This window comes from Hippoglossus stenolepis, chromosome 6, assembly GCF_022539355.2.
Source record: "Hippoglossus stenolepis isolate QCI-W04-F060 chromosome 6, HSTE1.2, whole genome shotgun sequence".
Taxonomy (NCBI): domain Eukaryota; kingdom Metazoa; phylum Chordata; class Actinopteri; order Pleuronectiformes; family Pleuronectidae; genus Hippoglossus; species Hippoglossus stenolepis.
The window spans coordinates 9524385-9548977 of record NC_061488.1 but is presented as its reverse complement, the minus strand read 5'-3'; the positions used below and the strand labels follow the sequence as shown (position 1 = coordinate 9548977).

At 42.8% G+C, this 24593-nt stretch overlaps 2 protein-coding genes across 2 annotated transcripts; both read right to left on the bottom strand.

The window, feature by feature from the left end:
* Positions 1–10072: 10072 nt before the first annotated feature.
* Positions 10073–20780, bottom strand: slc17a9b (solute carrier family 17 member 9b). Its single transcript, XM_035159485.2, has 13 exons — positions 19539–20780; positions 18196–18393; positions 17715–17854; positions 16583–16682; positions 16139–16269; positions 15934–16030; positions 15059–15155; positions 14203–14290; positions 14069–14103; positions 13812–13927; positions 12985–13040; positions 12858–12887; positions 10073–12491 (listed from the first exon to the last, which is right to left on the bottom strand). The coding sequence occupies exons 1-13, from the start codon at positions 19670–19672 to the stop codon at positions 12313–12315; spliced, it is 1401 nt and encodes a 466-aa protein (XP_035015376.1). The 5' UTR covers positions 19673–20780; the 3' UTR covers positions 10073–12312.
* A 143-nt stretch (positions 20781–20923) lies between these two features.
* On the bottom strand, positions 20924–23856 carry LOC118111135 (glucose-induced degradation protein 8-B homolog). The gene is made up of 5 exons (XM_035159486.2): positions 23609–23856; positions 23138–23262; positions 22841–23037; positions 22513–22710; positions 20924–22006 (listed from the first exon to the last, which is right to left on the bottom strand). The coding sequence occupies exons 2-5, from the start codon at positions 23253–23255 to the stop codon at positions 21833–21835; spliced, it is 687 nt and encodes a 228-aa protein (XP_035015377.1). The 5' UTR covers positions 23256–23262; positions 23609–23856; the 3' UTR covers positions 20924–21832.
* Between the last annotated feature and the right edge of the window lie 737 nt (positions 23857–24593).

The window sequence follows — 24593 nt, the reverse complement described above, 5'->3', positions numbered from 1 at the left end:
TCTTTAAAACTTGAAAAAAACGCTCATCACTAAGTCCACTGTGTGAAGGTGCCCGTCCCAAATTTCTAAATGCCCCCCTGCCATCTGATCAGTCTAGATCCGGGCCTGCTGTCAGTGATGTGCTGAGTCAATTCTTAAAACCCATACTGTGAAGCACTGATTTATTTAATTATAGTATATAACTGTAATGTGTATGTTTGACACATGGCACCATTGCATTATGTTTTATTGCGATGTGATCACAAACTATGGCCATAAACGTCTCAGGTGATTTGACACACCACTATTATTCTCAACAAAAATAATCATAAAAGTGTTAATATCATAAAGGTCACAAATATATTGTTATTAATACAAAAATGTTTGTGTCTGCACCATGTGCATAAGTCAGTTTTTGGCGTGAGAATCAGCCTTTAATGTTTTAAATATCTCACAAATTTATGTCACAAATATATAAATATCATTTCATATTTTCTTTGCAAAGACCATGAACCTGAAGTAAAGTTTCTTTTACCCAGTTAAACAGTTGGAAGTCTGTGGTGACATTAGTGCAGAACCCCAGAGCAAGTTTATAGGATGTCACAAGCAGAGATCAGATATGTGCTGTGTGTATCGCAGGCGTCTCACTGTGTCTTGCATTTGTCTGTGTGCGAATCCGTGTATTTATACTGACAGGTCTGCATTTTTCTGCACCAGCACAGAGTACAACCCCTCCCCCCCCCCTGAAATACACTGCAAAGACAAAACACATTAACACCATCCCTCTGCCTATTACTGTCTCCTCTCCATCTCGCTCCTCTCCTGTCAGTCACCCCCGCTGCCCTGAAACTGTCCTAAATGACTTAATCTACCGGGCCGACAGTCCTCCAGAGAGGCTGGTGAGCGGGGACGGCCTCTGTGCGCTGTAAGGGGATTGCTGTAATTACTGGGATCTGTGCACCGTATTTATCTTTTCAAGGGACGGGTGATCCTGCCATAAAAAGCCCAACATTTGGCAGTTAACTAATGCACACCATTAGATTGATTGTGCTGGATTTGTGTTTGTGTGTGTGTGTGTGTGTGTGTGTCCCATATTTCCCCACTGCTGTCATGCTCAGTAATGTGTGTTAAATAATGCCCGGTTGTTCTCTGTAATCCTGATTAAATGGGGGTTAATGTGTGTCTGTTGTACTTTGTCACAGACTCTCCGGCCGTGACCTTCTGTGGCGGTATGGGTTTGTTTAAATGAACTGGCTTATGAGACATGATCGGACGTGAGGGACGCGGCACGAGGATCAGGTGTCACCACTGGGTTTGTCTGCTGCTTCACACTGTGGGAACGAGACACTGAATGATTGACAGTTTGTCCCGGAATAAATAAAAACAACATCGCTCCGATATGCTCTTTTCCATGAACATAAACCTCAGCAGCTTTCAAGATCTGACATTAATGGTCAAATAAAAAGGGGGGGAATAATGAAAGAAAATGAAATTATCACTCTTCTTGGATGTGGCAGAGAAACAAACAGATTGACCACGCTCTTCTTTCCAAAAAATCCTCCCCCGTGCAGGCAACATGTTCCTCACGTCCATCTTGGCTGTTTTTTCAGATATTTGGTGTCAGTGTGTGTGTGTCTCTGTCTGTGTGTGTGTGTGTGTGTACGTGTAAACGTGTGCATGGGTTTGTGTGTGTGTGTGTGTGTTTGTGTGTGTGTGCGGGTTGTGAAGACGGAGGCTGCACCAGGCTGTCCAGCCTACACACAAACCGTCCCGTCGTTAAATCACCTTTCTGTTTCCATCCACCATCCACTGCCCTGAGCGTGTTTTTCATTTGATGTGTGGTTTGGTCGAAATGAAAGAGGCTCGGGGAGAGAAGAGCGTGAAAACACAAATGCAGGGGAACTGAGAGAGGATGCACAAACCCCTTTGGATGTCAAAGTAACTTCAGACCGTGTTCTCTTTGCATTAATAAAACTAACTTTTGCCATCTTTGTCACTTCAGAGTCTCACACACACACTGGCACCGTCATTTAATCTCTCTTCTCCTTCCCCTTTCTCCCACTTGTTCCTTATTAATTTTTATGTTTCTGACCTCGGACACGGGCATGAGTACACAGATATATTACAGTAATTATCTAATTTTACAGTGCCATTAAATGTCACAGAAATCCAGAGTTATGACATTAATACAATAAAGAGGTTTTGGGCCAGAGGGATGATAACTTAATACTGGACCAGTCGGTGACAAACTGTCTACTGTGGGTTTTTGCCAGGTTTTATTCTATCAACATCATCAGTGTCTTTCATAGTTAATACAGCACTGCATACATGATACAACACATCTATTAATATTAGATATATTATATATCATATAAAAAAATGTGCAGCGACGTGATTGATGCATTTCACGAGTTTACAGGGTTCAAAGTTTCAAAAGTCAGACGTAAAGTTGCGACCTTAAATTCATCTGAATATTCGGAAACACAATCGCAGCGACGGACCAAACACACACCTCACATCTTCATTTCTCTATTCAGACGAGCGTGTTTCCCACCAGGATTCAAGTTTATGAAATATTATATTTAGATTTTTCCTTATTTTCCCAGATCCTGGCCGGCAACAGTGTTATTTGCTGTGGCTCTGACTGAGGCATATTTGGGAGCAGTTCAAATTCAAAGCTGTGCCAATCTACCAGTTCCTTTTTTTTCATTCACCCCCCCTCCACTACTCTCACTCACTCTCCACCCGTTTCTGTGTACCCTCTGTCCCAGTAGATGGAGATGTGAAATATTTAAACACACTTTGTTGTTTGGGGACAATGCACTTCAGCAGATGGGCCATTGCCGCACAGACCCCAATGTATGCAAATCTCCATACAAAGCAGCCCAGGATGTTTTCAATATAACACAAGTGCCTCGGGCCCTGTTTTAATCCCTCTTTACCCGCAGCCAATGCACTGTTTCATCCAGTCAAACGCCTTAAGCGCTATGTCAACTTGGACATCTGGCCACATAACTGAACCCAAAAAAAAAAAAAGTGTGCATGTGTGGAAGAGAGTGTGTTTTATGGAGGGTTAGACGGAGAGATAAAGGTGATGCGGTGCAGGCTGTTGAACCGAAACATCTAGAGATGGAAGTGTCAGTGGCGTCATTAGAGGTAGAGAATATGGAAGGGCGAGGCGGCGAGGATTCTTCACCCTCCACACCGGGGGAAACAGGTGCCAGTGTTGCTTTCTTCATTGTCTCTTAACTTGCTTTGCTGTTTTCTCGCTTGTTTTTCTCAACCCCCACCCTCTAGGAATAAACGCACACACACACACACACACACACACACACACACAAATGTGGCAAGGTAACACACACATGCTGCCTGCAGACATTCTGGTCAGAACACTGATTTCTGTCGTTGTGACATGTGAAGGGTGCTACAGCACAGCCAGACACCTGGATTCACATGGCATCCTTTACTACTCTGTGTCAAAGTCCATGTGTGTGTGTGTGTGTGTGTGTGAGAGAGAGAGAGTTTGTGTGCGCACTAGGTGTGCGTAAGGTGTGGGGGTAGGTGCCATGGAAGGCAGCATCTCCTGAGGGGTAACTCATCAGCTTTTCCTGGATGGACCACAAGTTCAGGTGCTTGTGGCAATGTTGCATGTCCTCGTTGACCCACATGATACAGACCACACATGTTCACGCATGTGCAGCATGACCATGTGAAAATATATTATGTGCTGCAAGACATGGAAAATGTAGCACAAACATGCAAATGTGTGGGTTTGCATGAAATCTACACATGTGTAAACCTACAAGACTCATGGACTCACATGGGACAATGATATCATCTGTGATGGTGAAAATCCTTGTCAGTGTTTGTGAGGATTGGACAGTTTATTAGGTTTAATTCTTAATTAAATATCACCCATACTCTTATTAATTTATAATGTATTACACTAATCAAGGTTAATAAAACCACGACAGAATAAAACAAATGTCTTCTTCTTCTTTTTTTTAATGGTGCCTTATTTGCAAGAGATATAAATTTGCCAAAAAACTAAATACGTGCAATTTTAAAAAATAAATAAAACATAGTATTTGTTGCAATTTGCTGTGTTATTTTCTTTTTTCTCTCAATGGTCATTTCTTTGTTATTAAAATAGATTAAAAACTGACTTTTCTTAAAATGAATTACAATAATTGAATGGTCTTTTGTTTTCTCGAGTAAAAGGCACCGGCTTCTAATTGATCTTTTAAACCGTCTGTGAAAGGCCTTAAATAAACACATTGTGTTATTTACAGCTTATTAAAATGGTGCTAATGAAATGTCCACAGCTTAAATTATACTTAAAATGTCAATGCAAAATATAGTTTTAAGCATATTTCTCTTGTTTTTTTAATTTACATTTTTTTTATAAATGTCTGCTGATTTTCATCAAATTGTAAAAATGTGTTCAGGTTATGCGTAGCCACGACATATCGGAGCTCTGTAAGCAGATTCCTTTTGCACTGTTTTTTGTAGCTGGCATGAGAGAGACTGCCTGCAGCTTGTGTGATGGTCTGTGTGGATGTGTGGATGTGTGTGTATATGGGGGGGGAGGGCCTCATGTGTGCATGTGTACTTAAACTTCAGGCCATGAAAGTGTTTGTGTGTATGTGGTTGCATGTGTGCGGATCAGTGTGTGTGTGTGTGTGTGTGTGTGTGTGTGTGTGTGCGTGTGTGTGTGTGCGCGCGTGCGTGCGTGCGTGCGTGCGTGTGCGTGTGTGTGTGTGTGTGGTGCGCAGGGGAAGAAAGAGTGTAGGTGAGTGCGGAAGACAAACCTGTCAGTTTCACAGCTGGTTTCTCTAGCTGCAGGGCTGAGGCCGGAGCCGGGTGACACTCAGCATCACAGCAGCACAACACAAGGCCTGGGGTAAACACACCATCATATACTGTAGACACACAAACACACACACACACACACTGTGGCCTCACCCGTTCGACCAAGAGACCAGTGAAACACACCACCTGGGAAAGTCATCATATCTTGTCAAAGATTTGTCTTTCCTTTTTGGCTCGATGGGGGTGTGAACAACATCACGGAGCAGATTGCCTGGCAATGGACTGACCATCATGTTGTAAGGAAGGGGTGGGGGTGGGGTGGGGGAGGTTGAGGAGGAGGCACAGAGTGAGAGAAATAACCAGAGTGTAATGTAAGACGAGAGCGGCTTTCTTCGCAGCAGCTCGGAGGAAGGACGGAGTTGGCCTGTCTCGCTGCATCACGAGTCCCAGTTGCTCCATCGCGACTATCGTGGTCACTCCTGACAGATTATTGGTGATAGAAGTCGACGCGGGCTATTAGCTGGACGGTCCCGTTCCTGCATCAAGGAGAGAGATGGTGTTCCCGTCCTTTGGTCTCATTTTGGGACTCGCTTCGTAGTGTGCTCCAGAGCGGAGTGGACTCTGTGGGGAAAAGGGCCTCAGGCATTGCACACACACACACACACACACACACACACACACACACACACACACACACACACACACACACACACACACACACACACACACACACACACACACACACACACACACACACACCACCCAAAGCATCCCCCTACATCCTTCACCATCCCAACACATTTCCATCCTCACTAGGATCTCTTCAGGGTATTAGGAGGATGTTGGCCTTTTTTAGATCTTCTCACAACGAGCACAGTCGACAAGCAAAAAGCACTTCAAGGTAAGACTAAAAAAAAAGGTTAGAGGACATCAAAATGTGCAGACAACAATTATTCTGCAGAGAGCTAATGAGCAGCAGAATACTGTTATATTTAGGAAAGTAAGAATCCACATTGTGAATTCTGTGGACATTTCGGGGAAGAAAGACCCTGAGTGGACTCAATTATTAAAATAAAGTAAACATGTTGACAGGAGAAATGAAACTGTGTTTTGACTGCTGCTGTCAGGGGAGGTTCCCCTGTCTAAAGTTTACACAGTAAATGATTACGCCTCAGTGATTCTGCCCTGGATATGTGTGTGTGTGTGTGTGTTAAGTGTGTGCCTCTGCGCGTTTGAATGTGTGCACTCCGCGATCAACTTCTGCTAAATACTAATTACTGAATACTTAGTACGGATGCCCTTTCTATTGGGTCCCTTTAGTATAAACATTCATTATGGCCCTTTTTCTCCTTTGTAGCTCCATCATCATTATTCCACCGCATCCCCCGAGGAGTGAGACAGAGCTGAGGCCGGGGCCGGGGCCGGACCAGGCTGGGGGAGACAACACTGTAGAACCAGAGCGCCAGGACCTGGGAATGCACACAAGTGATATTTGTGCGTGGAGATCAAAAAGCATTTACCTTTAGATGTTTCCCTGATATGAATATTCAACGTCCTTATTGAAATCTAATTTGGGTCTCCTTGTCTCAGGGGTCTTTTCATCAGTGCCTGTTGCCTGAGGCCACTGCTGATTGACAGCCAAACTTTAGAAAAGAGCAAGCAGGAAAAAAGGGGAGATCTGGTGGTGTTGGAGATGTGAGCATTGTGGAGCCAGGGAGAGCTGGAACAGATGAGTGGAGGGGTACTGAGAGGGCTGGGGTGGGGGGCCCAACAGGGGGGGTGGGGTATTTAACCTCCTTGTGTGCATGCACAAACAGAATGCTGCAGATTATTAGGGCCAGGAGCACGTATACACGACAGCAGAATAAAAAAAGAATCATTTCAGGTTTTTCTCCTGTTGAAGAGTCCTGCCTCTAACCTTGATGTGATCAGGATCATTTAGTATTTGAGTAATATTCAGGAAGCTGTCATCTCGGACTTCAGGAAACTCTGGACATTTTGTACAATTATTTTACTTTTTCTTTTAAATGTGATGAATTGATTGATTAACAAAATTATCCACAGATCATCATTGAAAATGTTCATCAGCGGCACCCTGAACCTTTTTTAGCACTATAGAGCATTTTATTTAATTTCTTTCAGGAACAAACAATTTTACTATTGGTTCCTGAACAGATTTTCCACCTGATTTAACTTCATTCATTGTCATAATGTTCATGAATAACCAATTATAATAATTTTTTAAAACATAGCAAGGGACAGAATGTATGTGTTCAATTCAGTTTGACATGTCATTGGTGAAATCTGAGCTGAATCTACAAGTCGATCAATTAGTCAGCTTGTTATTTTGATAGTTGATAAATCATCAGTCTTTTTTTGAAGTCAAAATGCTGAATGTTCTGTGGCTGCAGCTCCTCGGCTTTTAGGAAGTGTTACTTTTACTCATGTTATGTGAAGTAATACACGTAAACAACTTCCGGTTGTTTCTGGTCAGACAAAAAGATAAATTTGAATGTTAACATATCTGATATTTTATAGACCAAGCTTCTAACCAAACTAGAAATTAACGACCAGATTGAAAAATAACAATGATTTCCATGATTACTAGTCACAGTCTCAGTAAAAAGATTTTAGTGGAATAAACTATTCCTTTGACTAAAGCCAGGGAAATTGTTATGAAAGATTTGTCATTTTTCTCAGTGAGAGTATTTCCTTCGCTCTCTTCTCTTCTTAAAACAGAGCATCTGACGCTCCCTGCCAAAGGCATGACACCATATTGTTTTCTATAATTACATTTCTTAACATTTGCTCTGTTACACGTCTACATTTATGACTGAGGACCTGTGAACTCCAGAACCGCTCATTTGGCAAAATAAGAAGACGGAAAACAAAAGAAATTCTGTACTCTCACTGTGACTGCAGGGGAGAGTTGGTCTGAAACGACGAAGTGTAATTGTGCTTTTTTGTGTTTTTTTTGGCTTAGATATAAAAACCAATATTAGAGGCTGAAAAAAAAGCTTGGCTCCTGGTGTGTTTCTGAAAAGAGAAAACAGTCACCGTAAAAAGAAGGATTCAGACGTTTGCTCCACTGTTCAACTGTCAGTGCTGGATATTACTTTGTTCTGTACAGACTTGCTTTTGCTGGAAGATGAATAACAAGTGGCGAGTGTATGTACACACACACACACACACACAAACTAACACTGTCCTCATCTGGCCAGTGGGTTAAGCATGGTTTAATGTTATTATTGCGCAGGTGTGGGTCTTGTCCCTCAGGGTTCCATTAAAATGATGCCCCTCTCAATGGCGGCTCCATTCGCTCTTTAGATTTAACACAGGCCATATGTCTAGCAGGAGGCAAACAGCTGATGGGGTTTAATTGACGGAAATCAACATATTTGGTAGTGTGTGTGCACGTGCGTGTGTGTTAGTGATGTGCTAATGGTGGACGTGCTCTGGCATCAGGGGACATCTTTAAAGGGTCAATTGTGAATCAGAACAGAGTTTGGAAAGAAAGGAGAGATGAAAAAGAAGGAGGGCAGCGGAGACACGGAGGAAGAGAGAGAGACATAAAACGGAGAGACAGAGAAAACTGTCACCGACTCAAAGCACAGTTTAGCAATGCAGGACAGTTTGGATTCATTTTGGGACTTGTACCGTTCCAGCTGTGCACAGAGAGCTAACTTCATGTTTTATCAGGCTTCACAGAGACGCAGCACCTGACTGCAGTCAAATCATGTAAAAGTAGCTCTGACACTGAGCTGATTCCGGCGCAGGAGGGGACCCCGACCAAACGAGACCGTACCCACTGCCACTGCAAGGATCTGCAATCATTCACTATAGCCATTTTCTTCTCATTTAACAGAAATATTTCTTGGATACATTTGGAAAACTAGAAGAATGGGGAAAAGTAGTTCTCAGTCACGAGGGATAACCCAACATTAGGCTAACAGGCGCAACGCAATTAGCACATAAAACCTGTCAATGGCCCTCAATATCACGGCCCTCTAAGGAGTGGCAGACTTATAAAGCCTCCTGATCTATTACTACAAAGTGATTAATCCTCCCCACACAATGACCAGTCTTTAACTGGGCCTCTATATTATTAGGTAGCCCTGTATGGCACTTCAGCCCTGCACTAATTAGCATTCAGATCAGGGACCGCAGAGACAGCCCCTCCACCACAGAGGAAGGACACAGGATGAGATGGCGACACAGTGAAATGTCATTAACTTGATGTTAATTACTAATTAATGGGGCTATTTCATTTACATGTATCCCTGGCTCTCTGATGGAGCCTGCCTTTACTGGGTTACTCTTACCAGCCGACAAGTTGGGGGAGGGTTTATCTCCCCCTTTCTCCCCCTACACTCCCCTCAAAGCGTTTCATCTCTGCTAATTAAATAGTGGGCCACTCATCATGATTATGTCTGCTTTTACAACACCATTTTGTGTCAGCGAGAGCACTCCAATAAGCAAGTGACCACTTCTTTAACACCATGGCTGTTTTTGTATGAACTGGGCATTAAAAGCCAAATTCGGTGCCAACTCCACTCCACTCCACTGACTTCTATCTGACTTGTTACTTTCACTCACTTGTGACCCCCTCCTCCCTCCCTCCCTCCCTCCCTTTCTCTTCATCGCCACGCGGCAGCCACAAGCCGCCCGTCTCCATGGCAACCTGAGCCGTTCGGTCCCATGAGGAGGAGTGGGTTGGGTTGACAAGCGTCTGGCCATTCGCACGTGGGCAGTGCCAGCTAGCCAACATGGCACACAGCATCCTGCCATATGGTGCCACCATATACGTCCTGCTGGCTCGGACCCGGAGTCTGGGCCTGTAGTGAGCGGAGAGTGTGAACCCGCAGCAGAACCTGTTCCGCAGCTGATCCACGTGCAGCACTGGCAACTCATCTGCACATAAACTGGTCTTTTAATGGTTTAATAAAGAACCTTTTTTTCATTCTTGACCTGTGAACGTAGGTGCATGATAATACTTTTGTAATCGTGGATAATATTTGCTGTAAAATCTGAAGTCAACTCAATGAAAAGTCTCAAAGCGATAACAAGAGATGGCTTCTGTTCTGCAGACAGAAAATGTTTGTACAGTGTCATGAGGCTGGACGAGCTCCACTCATCATTAATACCATACTGCCTCTCTGTGGCACCACAGAGAAAATACATGCACATGCTGCAGCACACTGAAGCCACGCATTAATGCTGACAAAATATATTTTTATTTAAAGTCAATATATGCTTTTAAGTACAACATTTCTTAAAAGCATTGGAATACTGCATATTCTTGTCTTTTTTTTAAATCATATATATATATATATATATATATATATTATACATTATCAAAAATCTATTTGTCAGTGAGGCTTTCAGGAACCTACAGTGAGATATGTTGGTGAACAGAACATCAGCTAACATCGTGTAAATCTTAACATTCTGCAGAACAACATCGACACAGTAACAGACAAAAAAAAAAGAGGACAAGCAGTGAAGGCAACTGGAAATAAATGCATATCTGCTGAGGCGGGTTAAACACCTCAGGAATGTGCGGCATTAAAAAAAAAAGGCTGATATAAAACGTTGAAGGCTCATTCATTTGTGCAGCACTTTTATATAAATAGACTTGATTGTGTAACTGAATGGTCAAGGCAACATTCACGTTAAAACATGGTGTGTGCACAGATTCTAAATTCCATCGATAGGAAATTCCAAGTTCGATAGTTGATTTCTTATTCCCATATTTGTGTAACCACTGACCATAATGGGCATTTCCTAAATTACAATTGTAAAGACACCAGGTTCAACCAAAAGATACACTTCCAGGTGCTAGTAGAAAATATCCAAGGAAGCGCTGTGTGCCTGTGTATGTAATTAACGATGACAAGCGACATATAAGCAACACAACTCCCGCAACCGAGGAAACAATAGCAACGTGCAATGATCGCCGACACTGTGTGACCGCAGTTCTCTCATTGCTTAAATTAGACAAAGAATACAAAATGCATAGATTTAAAAAAAGGTACACACGTCAAGTGAGCATCTAAACTTGACGTGAAATCTGCTAAGTGTAAACCAGAAAATTGCAAAACTGTGTCGTGAAGGCTGAATGAAACAATCATTTCTAGTTTTGTGCTGCTACATTCTCTGCATTAAGGACATGATAACAAATGCTCTCCAGTAAATTAACGGTCGTTGATGGTGCTTTCCCCTGCACTGCGATATTCATCATATCAGTGTGTAACCATAGAGACAATAGTATTTAAAACTGGCATAAGGAGACAGAGTGTGAGAACTTTGATTTGTCCAAAACGCCATGACGAGCGGACGGGATCCCCCCCCATGTACTGACATCACTTCCCGTCTAAAGAGTTACTATAATGTAAAGTGCAATAATAACTTTGTATTTTATTTAACGCAAAAAACGTTTGAGATGATTATATGGATGGTTTTATTTCCACCGATGCTGTCTCCTTAGACGGGAAAGTGCAGGTCAGAGAAGAAGAACAAGTGAAGACACTAAACTTGCAGAATGTTCTATTGAGTTTTCCAGACGCCATCACACTTATACAGTAACTTCCATTTTCCCATCAAAATATTTATTTTTCTCTTATCTATCTGAATATATATATTTTTTTTTCTAAAAAAATTAACAAAAAAGGTCGTAAAGCCATATAAATAAAGAACACAAAATAATTAATTGAGGTATTTCTTTTCCATGCATCCACATAGAAAGAAAATAAAAATAATTGATAACCTTTGGTCTTGTTGCCACAGAGCTTTCCATGACCCCCCCCCCTCTCTGCGCCGTAACGATAAAGATGAGCTTGTAACCATGGAGATGCGGTAGACAAATGGTACGGGACATTAGAGCGCCTGCAGTGTAATTAGTGGCTGGGTAATGAGCCGTCACTCAGACAGTTCTCGTGGAGATGGGTAGAGTGGGGCTCGACTAATAAAAGACTTCAGATACGGGAGGCTGGACTCTCCCTGCGTCTAGCACAGTGTCTCCCTGGAGGGCAAGAACACACCACCTTGGTCTGTCACAGCTGTCTCACATATCCATCAGTCTCAAGGCTCCTTCAACCCACAAGAACACACCAAGAGCGAGCCGCTGCTTTCCAACAACAGTCTCGAGTCCCACATTCTGGAACAGGTGTAAACAGTGGGCCGGCAACCGTGTAGCTACCTGCTTGCTGCGTCGACTTTTTTCTCTCCCACTCCACATCATCCCTGAACTGTCGGAGCAGCTACTAACACCGCCGTGTTTTGCTCTTTGCTCCGCGTGATTTGTCATTGTGCAGACTCTGCTGTGTGCTTTTCAGTAACTGTTGCAGTGCTCCGTTAACCAGACCGTCCGTTTTCCAGGTGTTGTATGCAGGCTCCCTCCATGCGCCACTTGCCATCCATTGGCTGAGTTCTCCAAAGTGAATCGTGTCCTAGCTGCCGGTCGCCCCAAGGTCACACTCTCCCTTGAGGAATGGCACTCCGGTCGCTCTGATGACTAACGATCTAGATGTGGATGTTGTGGTGGCGCACCTTACTACAGTCAATGTCCATCCGGCGGGCCTCGGCAAAAACCAGGAAGGTGCAGAGGCCCAGCACGTTGACTGTAGTGATGAGGGCAAACACAGACGCCCACGAGCCTGTGGCCTCGATGAGATACCCCGAGAAATACACCAGTAGGACCCCTGGACAGAAACACACACACACGGTCGCACTGAATAACACATTATCACAAAGGCAGCACACACAAGCTTCCATGTGGTGGTTCACATTAGCTTCCCACAACTGTCGCAGTCCGCTCCGCGTCCCTCACAGGACCACACCTGTCATCCTCCGCTCCCTCTATTATTCATCTGACACAAAACTCAATCACGCTCCCTTGATGAAATATGCATCGCACATGAGCCACGGCGACTGACGGGAGACACGTCGGCGAGTTTGAAATTTAGAGACGTCAATGAATAATTTCACATTATAGATTGTTAAAGGCAAGAAAAACACAATAATTTAGAAGCTGCTGCTGAAACATTTATCACAGATATTTGTCTCACCTGAGAAAGCACCGCATGTATTCATAACACCTGGAGGAGGAATGCAGATACACACATGTTAGATTTAAAACTTCAGTCAGGTCAGTGCTAAATAGATTTATGTTAATGGAAATTTTTTTATACTTACCAAATAATGCTCCAGCACAGGATGGAGCAAGATCTTGAACATTAACAGAAACCCCACTGTGGACATGAAGTAAAATCATTGTTATATTATCATAATTATCATATCATTACTCATAAGGTGCTAAACTATCAACTGTCTCGACATTGTTACTTTCACAGATCGTACTTAAAAGTTCCAGTTGTTGGAGGAATATGAAAAATACTGCAGTAGTAGAAATATACATCTGTTTTTTTTACATATGAAAGTTTATAGTATTGTTGTACAAATCACGTGACTAATAAATATTCATTATTTTAATACTTAAAAATATCACAACACTACTACGATATCATATAATAACAATAACAAGTATTAACTAAAAAAAACACCAGATCAGAAAGACAGAACAAACTTTGCAGTCCTGCAGCTTCATAAGGTTTTAAAAACCTGACAACTTGCACACGTGTTTGTCCCTCAGTTTGCATAAAGTCAAGGACAAATACTTACAGTTTAAATTATACATTTAATGATAATTTAAATATTTGAAGAATACTAAGAGGATTTTGGAAATTACCCATATTGAGAATTAACATACAAATTAATGACCGGTTTGTAGCAGGCAAAGTCTCTAAGCATAAAAAAATTATAATTCCCTTAATGTTTGACACTCAACTGTACAAAACAAAGACAAATCAATGACTAATAGGAACTGATTGGGCAAAACTGAAATTGACAAAACATAAAACTGACAAACTGACCCTTGGGGACCACCACATTTAAATCTAAAAAGAGGTGGTTGTTTCAGGGGCAGAGACGAAGGAGTGTGAGGACATTGTGGCTGCCGGTACCTGTGACTGAAGGTGGTGAGGCCCATGGTGGCAGACACAAATGCTACAGCCCAAGGGAAGGTGGTGTTGCCACATAGAAGGAGGGTAAACACACTGGACACACCCATGGAGAAGAACTAACAGATGGATGAATGCACACGAAAACCACATACATCAATATCGAACAGATTTCATTATGTACAAGAGGAAAGAGATTATCCACACAATGAGAATAGAAAGTCGACACACACACAGAATAATAATGTAAAATATTGTACCTGCATCAGCTTCCTCACTGAGGCCGTATCGAAGCCTGAGGAGAACAAAAAGAGAAGTAAGGACAGGGGATTACACAGCTGCCTTAACAATAACTCAATACATTTAAACTTGTGTGTGATATCAGTTCCTCTACCTTGACTGATGAGGTGGTCAGAGAGGCAGCCACTGAGGAGGGAGCAGGGGATGGCCACTAACCAGGGAATCACATTGAACACCCAACCCTGCGGGGACAACACATTTTCTGGGCATGAATGAACTTGAAGAGAAACAGCAGGGAACACTGAGCGTTGGGTTATATTACTAAGTCATAGTGTGCTGCGGACATGACTGGCTGTTGTTTTTTTTGCTCTACAGACGGCAATGTCGGTCAGAAGGTCACGTGGTCAATCGATCTACCACATTGGTTCAGACTGGAATATCTCAGTATGTGGTGTCATCATGACTGCCATGCTTTTTTTCTGTGGCGCACCCATCTGGCCGACATTGTAGTTTTTCTGTGAAATGTCCACTGGATGGAGTTTTAGATATCAGATTTCATCCAGCGCCACCAGGAGGTAAAGGTTTTTTATTTAGAGAGTGAAAAACCTCTTCCTGGTGGATTGTTCACGACTTTGGTTATGACCAGACACCTGCAAATCCGTCCCATCAACCTGAGCGGCATTCTGTGTTCAGTGCTGCTTAGCAAATGTTAGCATAATAGGGGCTTTTGGCTTAATTTCTTGATAGTGGGAGGAAGTGGAGACCTGTTGTCCATCTTTATGTACAAGTAAAAAAACAGCAAATGCTGTTTACTGAGTATAATGTCACAGAGTCCCAGGACTCCTTGACTTCTGAAACAATGGTGTAGTCTTTTATTTATTTAAGGAGACAGCAGGTCAATAAGGCACTGAGCCAGGCTGTAGATTCTTTATCTTCTTCAATCAAGGCGTATTTGTTCTTTATTCCATTCCGTCATTGTGACGTCAAATATGTGAAGAGGGCGTCTTTACCTTGGCATCTGGGAAAGTGTCTCTGAAGAAAGTTGGCAGCCAGGACAAAAGAGTGAAGAAGGTGCTGGCGGTGCAAAGGTGTGTAATGATCACGGCACTGTTCAGCAAACGACAAGAGACAAACTGTCATAAAAAAATATATTGCAGCTACATTTGTGTTTACCAACGCTTATCTGCTCACAAAGTCCTGTTTGTTTGAACACTATCTGTCCGTTAGTCATCTGTGATGTTCCTGTCTATAATGTTTATGAAGGTAAGTACCGTGTGGAGGAAAGCATTCCCTGAGCCATAGAACCATCTTCTAATCTGTTTCTCTCAAGGTGGGTCAGATAAAACTAAATGAAACCACAGAGGTTCTTTGTGTCGCTGAGAATGGAGCATATCAGTTGCATTGACGTGCGGAAATATCTTGGTCATGGGGACAGACCCGAAGAAGATAGAGGAACTCAACTCCAGAGACATTGACAGACAGCTGAGGCAACAGCAGATGGTAAATATGCACATATAAAAAACTGGATCCGTGTCCACAGAAACAGAAATCACATGACAGGGCTATCTGTCAAAACTGGGACATGTTATTCTACAATCCTCTGCTCACATTATTCTTTCTAAACCAGCCTCTAACTCATATTTCCATGGTTGCAAAACACAATAATTAAAGTGGAATTTCAGGGTTTGGATGTTGCTGTAATAGAGCCACAATATTACAGGAGCACCGCCTGACTCAAGCTCTGTGAAACAAACTAAACAACAGTTGCTCAATCATCTGCATTTAAGATCAAACAAACAGTGACGCAAAATACACACATTCACAAAACGAGGCTTGAACACGCGCTCACAACCACACACACATGCGCACTTTGTGGTTATCTCACCAGACTGCAGGTTGTTTGAGGAGCCGCAACCAGTGTCTCTTTGTCAGTTTGGACTGGGGCCCACCGCTTCCCAGGGATTCGAGGGTGATGATAGGCCCTGTGGAAAACACACAGTCACGTGGGCATCCAAGAGGACACTGACTCTAATTATACAAATAAGAAGCCGCAGGATAGGGGTATGCAAACAGTTTAAAGCCTCGCTTGCCTTCTCCTTTGAGTAGATATTTCCACATGCAGTAGGACCACAACACTGAGAGGAGGCCGGACACATAGAAAACACTCTCCCAGCCGTACAGGTCCAACATGAGGGAGCCGGCCCCTCCGATCAAGAGAGTGCTGGGGGAGGAAACAGGGGTCATGGCAAGACACGACAAGTCAGGCAAACACACCCACGTAATAAGATGTTTCAAGATAGTAACGCACTTAATTATGCACATGCATGTCATGAGCCGAGCTGAAGAAATAAACAAGTTACAGTACAATGAATCTATCTATGCAACTGGATACAGATCTAAAGCTACCAGTTCCAAACAGAAACATGTATTAGAAGTGATTGTGACATCACAACAGACACAACTGTACAATCCTCTTTGCACATTACAACAGGGGGTTATTGCGAGAAACACTTATTGCACAACAGTTGACTCACCCCAGATAAGAGCCACTACCCACGGTGCTCATGAGGAAGCCTCTTTCGCTTTCCACCACCTTCTGAGAGCACAGACTCGCCAGGGAGGGGTAATGAACTCCTAAGATCAACACAGAAAACAACATCAGCCGGAGTTTAGGAAGAAGTCCTCAAAATAATTAAAGGGGTCGATGAAAAACAGATTTTTAGCACCTCGTCACACAAAACTAATGTAAATCTGAGGGGAAATTATAGATTTTGGACGTATAACATGGTGAATGTTTAAGGAAGTGATTTAGTGTTTGTCATCTGATTTTTTATTGTGCAACAAAAGCTTGCTGCCAAAGGTTTTAGGAACTCGCCTATGACGAATGTTGATTTATGTTCTGAAGGTACATAAACAAACAAAAAAAGTAAAGATGGTGAATATCACTGATGTTGTAGTTCATAATGGTCACCAACAGAGGTCGATACATTGTGTGGTTCATCAATAAATGGGATGGTCATCACTTTTAGTTCTTTGAGGGCTTTAAAAAGGAAACTGGTTTTATCAAGCTGCTTTCAGACATGCACTGAACTCCGCAGATACGACAAATTCTCTCTGGAGGAGATGCATGTGTGAAAGCATATGTCCGAGTGAGAGGCTCGGCAGTTTCTGTGGACTTTCTCCACCTGGCCTCTAAGTATAAAGTCCGTAGAAATTCAGAAGAAGTCAATGTGCAAACACAGCGGAGGATCCTCGGCTGGATTCCCCGAGAAAAAACGAAGGACAAAGAAAATAAAATCTAAATATAGAAGACAAAGACGAAGATGGTTTAGCATCTTGACAAAAGACAAGTCCAACAACATTCTGGATGACTCACAGCAAGAAGTTCTGCTTGTTTAATTTGTTGATTTAAGTGTGATATTTTAAATCACAATAGATAGATAGATAGAACGCTTGATAGAGCGATAGATACTTTATTGATCCTGAGGGGAAATTTAGGAGCCACACACTTAAGACCCATGGAAGTACTGAAACAACAAACTCTTGAGAATGTCATCCTTCCAGACATTAAAATAAACGCAGACCAATCTTTAACAGGTCTGCAAAGAGCAATTATGTCTCGTCACTGATGTAATCTCAGTTTGTGATTCATCCAGCACCTCTGACCTTGCAACAGGCCCATGAGAAAGCGAGCCAGTGTCATGGAGAAGATGGGCTGGGAGCAGAACTGAGCCAGGATGGGTGTGAAGGCTGTCATCGAGCCCCAGGCCGCTGCAGCCAGCAGGAGGACCTTCTCACCTCCCACTCTGTAAACAAAGAACACAGCCTGTATTAGTTTTACCCCCTGACTGCTCAGATAGAGGCTTACTGTACCTCATTCAGAGGGCTCGAGCAGAACGGTGATCTCTAGGATAACTTAGCACATCAGTGAAAATACATCTGTTTATGATGATACAATTAAAACGTGTATTTACTACATTATCTGTTCGGAGTAAGCAAACACAACTGGCCCCTTTGTGTCACTGTCAATTATGTTTACTGTGCAAATGGAGTTTGAGCCGGAGGTTAAAACCGGTGAAAAATGAAAACCACTTTCACTGTCAACGTTCAGTGTGGGGTCAGATCACAACATGACCAAGTTTCCTACCTGTCACTGACGTAGCCTCCGAGCACTTGGGTGAAGCAGTAGCCCCAGAAGAAGCTGCCCAGCACCATGCCCGACTCCCTCTTGGTCCAGTTGAACTTCTCCGCCATGCTGACGGAACAGATGGGCATCGCCACGCGGGCGCAGTAGAGGAGGCACGTCCCGAGCAGCAGCACCACTGTCCATACCCTCGCCACCGGCCTGCACGGGAGGAGAAGGGGTCAAGTTATTTGAGTTTGGTTGAGCAGATTGAGCCTGAGTCCATCCCAGCACTGTTGCCTCATAGCAAGACGTTTCCTGGTTTGAATCCCAGCTTGGCCGGGGTCTTTCTGTGTGGAGTTTGTGTGAGTTTTGTCAGGGTACTCCACCTTCTTCCCACAGTCCAAAGGCATGGGGATAGGAGTTGGGTTAATTGGAGGTTCTAAATTATCCATATATGTCAATGTTAGTGTGAACGGTTGTTTGTCCCTGTATGTTGGCCCTGAGATACACTGGTGACCTGTCCAGGGTGTAGTCCATCTGGAAACTAAATTAGTTCAGAGCTTATATAACTAAAAGGAGGGAACCACCTAAACCAGTTTGGTTGCCGACTATTCATTATCGGCCAAAATGCCTTCTAATACTCAAGGTATGCGATGGTTTAATATCAATAGGGAGTTTCTACAATGTGCCCACAGGAGAATTCCTTTAACAATATGATGTCACAACAATATAATAAATAAATTACACTGGAAACTATTTCAGAAAAGTACTGCCGCACATTTTACACTCAATAGATTACAAAGAATGGACAAATTGCACGTGAACATAACTTTGATCCCCATCTCTGTATTGCAGATCTTTGAAAAAACAGCCTTGTGTGTATATGTAGCATAACTTCTGCTTTTTTGTAAATAAAATTTCTATTTTTGACTTTTATTCTTACTATATTCTCCCCTTGAGCTGCTACTCTCTTGTGCTGCTCTGTCATTGGTGAATTTCCTCTACAGAGGAAAAGTAAAGGTACATTGGATCTAATCTTGTCTTAACAAGGTCTTTTTGTACTGTAATTCGTTTTTTAATAAAGGGAACATGACTCACTTCCTTACTGCCCTACAACTTAAATCTTAAGGGCACTGGACCTTGACTGAAACAACATTGATGACATTCTCTGTGTTTGTGCTGCAGGAGTTTAAGCATTACAAGGAAATAAAGTTATTTAACTATCAGAGTATCAGAAATGTTCAAGGTTAATATGGGAAACCATTGCAAGAATTGTACCGGTGTGACGAGTTGCTGAAAACTGGATGAACACGACACGCGAGCAGCGGAATAGAGGATCAGGGGTTATGATCGAGTAACGTTACCTGGGCCAGTAGGTGTTGTGCTCAGGCCACTTCTTGTGACCCCCCGGGACTCCGCTCTTGTCTGGCGGACTGTTTTCCTTGTGACAGACCAAATCTGGACTATAGTTCTTGCCATATTTTTGAATAACTGCCATTCAACGCGAGGTAAACGGCGGCGCCCCCCTCCTCCTTCTCTGTCAGTCGCTGTTTTACTTTGAGTCTCTTTACGCGCGGTGAGCCGACGCAGACGGACTCGGACCAGGACGCAGGAGTCTCCGCGCAATCTTATCCCTGCTTTGCACCGTTTGGATCCATAACCTGAAGCGGAGGAAGGCGAGCGGCGGCGGAGGAGCTGGGCTGCTGGAGGAGGAAGAGTGCTTTTCGTGATGCCCGAGGAGGAGTAATCCACGTGTCAGTTTTTCTCCCCAGCCTCCTCCTCCTCCTCCTCCTCCAGCTCAGCCCCGCAGTTCTTCTTCTCATCGGTAGGGCTCATCAGGAAGTGATTTCAGCAATCATGTAGTGTAGACCTTAGTCAGCCGCCTGCAGCCATTGCTGTGTGTCACCAGAGAAGCATCTGGCTGAGGCCCCTTCCGTGTCCGACCATGACGGGGCAGTTTAGATTGTTATATATAGAGAGAGATGAGGAAGAGGAGTTCTGCTGTAAGTTCCCACCGATGAGGAAGACGGTGATGGAGCCTGGACTGTGCGCAGAGGCTGTTTGCAAACACGTGTTATGTAATGATCTGCATTCAACAAACTATTAGCATCTGTCCTGCCACAGTGTGTGGATGTGTCAGAGTAACAGCACGGTTAACTTTTATATCAGGAGGAGAGATCACTTTTCAATCAGAATGAGGAATCCCTTTTTAATCAGGAGGTGAGATAAACTTTTTAATCAGGATGAGAGACAACTTTAAAATCAAGGAGGGATCAGCAGGAAGGTAGATGGAAGAGAAAAGGTCAGAACTGGAACATGCACACAGGGACATCACAGGAGGTGTGAGCCGCTGCACTCGTCAACTTAAATAAAGGGTCTTTTTCTTTTTTAATAAATACATAAATACCACAGATTCCCTGGTAGCACTGGCTGCCACACAAAGGCATGGTCAGGTTGTTTGATTTATCCGTGTGGTAGTCGATCATTTGACTGACCTCAATTACTTTCAGAGGAGTTGGGCCTGGCAATATATAGCTATTCCTGAATTGTAATGGTGTAGCTGGTCACACTGCTTAGGTTACTGAGTATTTCAATCATTAACAAGGCACTGACCATGGTTTTTGAAAGTCATGATCTTTAAAGTCCAGATATACATATTTTCTTCTAAACCAAGTGCTTGAATACTTGAAGTGCAGTACCCGAGGGAAATGAATGTACTTCAGAGAAACACCACGTTCTTCATGCCTTGTCCAGTTTAAAAATTCACTTTTATTGCAAAATAATATACCAGCAAAAAAAAAACAGCACATCAAATTTTGCAAAAGAGCTACTTATTCCATACACGTAAATAATGCATCTGTAAAAGTATCTCCATGTCTGTGGACATAGATTTATCACCATTCACATTTTTGAATATCGCTCGTGATGTTCTACAACAATATGAAACTGAGGTCGCCTTGAAGCTCGCACAGTCGCAGAATGCTGCAAAGTTTATAGCTTCCCAGGAATCTTGCCTTGTCCTACCTGATAACTGCTACTATGATGTACAGCTTGATGTTTTCTCTGTTCTTGCCTGCATCTTTTCATAAGGTTTTAAGCAATAATGAAATATGAATCTAGGAATTTCCTTTTTCAATGTCACAGTAGCTTGAAACACCCAAAGTATCTTGCTTTGGCTGTTCCTGTAACAGAAGAGCACAAGCTGACAGACTACTCGCTGAAATGTGGATGGTTTTTGTAAGGAAAACGTTTATTTGAGGCAGTGCACACTGAGCCACCCACTTTCCCCCTGAACATCAACCCCTCTTCTAAGTGGTCACACACAGAACGTGACAGCCTAATTTAGGCTTTATTCACACCCTCCTATGCAAACAACTTTCCCTGCCAACAGACAGAAAAACCTAGTGTAACTGAAATAAACCAATTTTAACAAATATTTAAATACCAAGTAAAATAATGGTAGGTGTGTTATTTTAGTGTGAGAGTTCCTTTTAAAATGCCATTACTCCAGTTTGCACATTCTACCTTACTTAAGTATCAAAAAGCAACCCTTACAAAAAGAAAAGGTTGTACTCTACGAGTCGGTTTGTCGGGGTATAAATAGATAAAGGAAATGTGTCCGTTTTATCATGCTGTGGTATGTTTTCTCTGTGGGTCCTTATTTGGGGTCTTCGATTGTTCCCTTGCTGAGGTCTGTCATTTTGGGATACTTCACTTTCTTTTGGTCAAGTTCGTTTTGAGCCCACAGCAGGAGTTTCAGGAGCTTGGCCAGCTTGGGGGTTGACTCTCTGTTTTCATAGTCGAGTACACACTGATTTACTTCACTCCACACCTGAAAGACAAACGCACGTACATGTAACTGCTTCGAATACGTTCTCTACTGAACAGTGGATCGTATAGAATATGTTGCACTTTCATTTGGGTCCAAATGAGAGGGAGAGCAGACCGAAACATTCTTATCTTCAGCCTCAGGGTATGGGCCATAAAACTACTACAGTTCTACACTCGATAAATGATCCTACAATGGTTTCTATTTAAGAGATGATTAAATAAAATATCGAAATATATATTAAAGAAGTTTTAAAAATGTATTCTGGATAAATACATTATTATATTAATCGAGTGATAAAAAATAACCGTTAGATTCATGGAAAAAGCAATCGATAAAATAAAAAATCGATAGGTGCCACCCTAGTAACAAGATGGTCCTGTCTTCATGCTGCAGAAAAAGGCCACAGCCAGTAACTAAAGATTAACAACTTGATTAACAACAAGTATTTGGCTCTTCACCCAGCACATAAACAGTATCATCGGTTTAACAACATGCTTTGACCTCACCTTCTGTCTCTGCATCATATTCAGCAGATCTCCGAAAGGGGACTCCTCCGGGTTGTCGAACGCCAGCAGGGCCAGTGTCCTCTCCATCTCCGTCAGACACTCTCGGCTCTCCTCCCCCTGCTCCGCTAACTGAGCCTGGGCGAACTCGAGAGCAGCTTCGGTCTCCCTCAGACGAATCAGCTCGATCAGATGCTGCTGCTGTCAACGCCAAACAAAAAAACACGACTGCAGCAGTGAGTGAAAAGCACAGACTTGAGCGATACATGCAGGACAAATGACAGCTCATAACGCACAAAGCCGAGTTGTCTGCACTGCGTTTGATTTTTACCTGTAGGTGAAAGTAGAGGTAACGGTTAGTATCCAGCAGCTCCGGGTGCAGACTGTTGATCAGCGCGATGGCATCCTGGATCTGTCCCTTCAGGATCATCTCTCGGATTTTAATCCGTTCATCAAGAGAGTCCAGATCAACACTGGGCTCGATCCCCGACTCCATCCGGAATTTCTCTGCTGCCTCTTTGAAGCCCTCTGTTCAACAGAAACCGTGGATTAAAAAAAGAATCCTGCATATTCCACATTCAACCAGCACATAGAACTGATCTGCATATGAAAAATAAAGCTCGTTCACCTGTCACCAGGTAGTTCATGATGAGCCGGTTCATATCGGCTCTCTGGATGTGGACATTGTTGAGTTTATCCATCCACTCGTCCCTCGTTATATCGTCCTGCTTCTCTGTGTAACTCATGGTGACCCTAGAGCAGAGGAGATTAGCTTCGCTGTCACGTCACAAGTTATCATTTTAAACCCACGAACCAGAACAATTACACAACGTTACAACAGCGTTAGTGATTTATTCTTCAGTTTGACAGCAAACGCGACACCGGAAATCAAAGTCACAATATCTGGGGCCTTCGAATATAAACACAACATTGAAGCCTGATTTTCGTCAACACGGATGAAAACAAAGACAACTTCCGCCTTTACGAGTATTTAAATCGAACACACACACCCGGAACAAACGCTCTCAGGTTTCATTGTCTTCCATTGTGTTGAATCTACAACCTCACACCAATAGAAGCGTCGCTTAGTTCACAATACCTGGAGATTTAGTCGCTACTTCCCAGCAGTAGCTAGCCAGCTAGCGGAGGTTAGCCTCTTCTTGTTCTTCTTCTACTACTTGTTGTTGTTCTTCCTCTTCCCCCTGTCTACTTCCGGTGTCACGTCGAATTCTGTTCCCAGTTCTCCCCAACACGTGTCCGTGTGATAGCGCCCCCCCCCTCGGTGGTCAATGTTGTAATCGCGGGTGGTACCGTCTATGTGCTGGGTTCAGGTGAAGGTTGGAGACACGTAATCTTAAAGGGGAAACAAACATCACCACAACACCGGTACGCCAAACCGCACTTCTCACGCACTACTGCCCCTACAGTACATTTAAGGAATTGTGTAACTTGGATATTCCCTGGATGTTATTTCGAAATTCCAATTCTTCTTGTTTTGTTTTATTTTCAACAACTGCTATTGTGTTATTATAATTTCCTAAAGGTGATTTATGTTTGATCGCACCACAATAAACTGGCAGGAAGTAAAACCTTATAACTTATAACTGAATCCTTATTCACACATATTTATCTCTTATCTTACCTAAGAGTAGGTGTTATGGACATTTACATATTTGGATGTTTGCTCATTTTATAATGTGGTCACTCAATTAAAAATCCCTGTGATGTGAAACTTGCTTCTTTGTTTCTGCTTTTTCAGGATTAGAGAGAAAGGGACTCAACGTATCTGAGAAGATGATGTGAATGACCTTGCATTGCTGAACTGTGAGAAAACATTATTTGTCCCAAACGTAGCAGTTTGAACGTCTTCTCTTCTTTTTGTCTCAACTCACTCACCTACTGAATGATCGTCAACTTTGCAACGGCTTCAATAGAACTCACAAAAAGAAAACCTGTTCTCAACCGACTTTATTGACTTTCCATCACAGTTTGTTGTAGTCACACAATAATAAAGTAAATACTTACTAAACACACTGCTTTACTTTCACATTTAAAACTTTAACAAAAAATGTTTGACATAAATA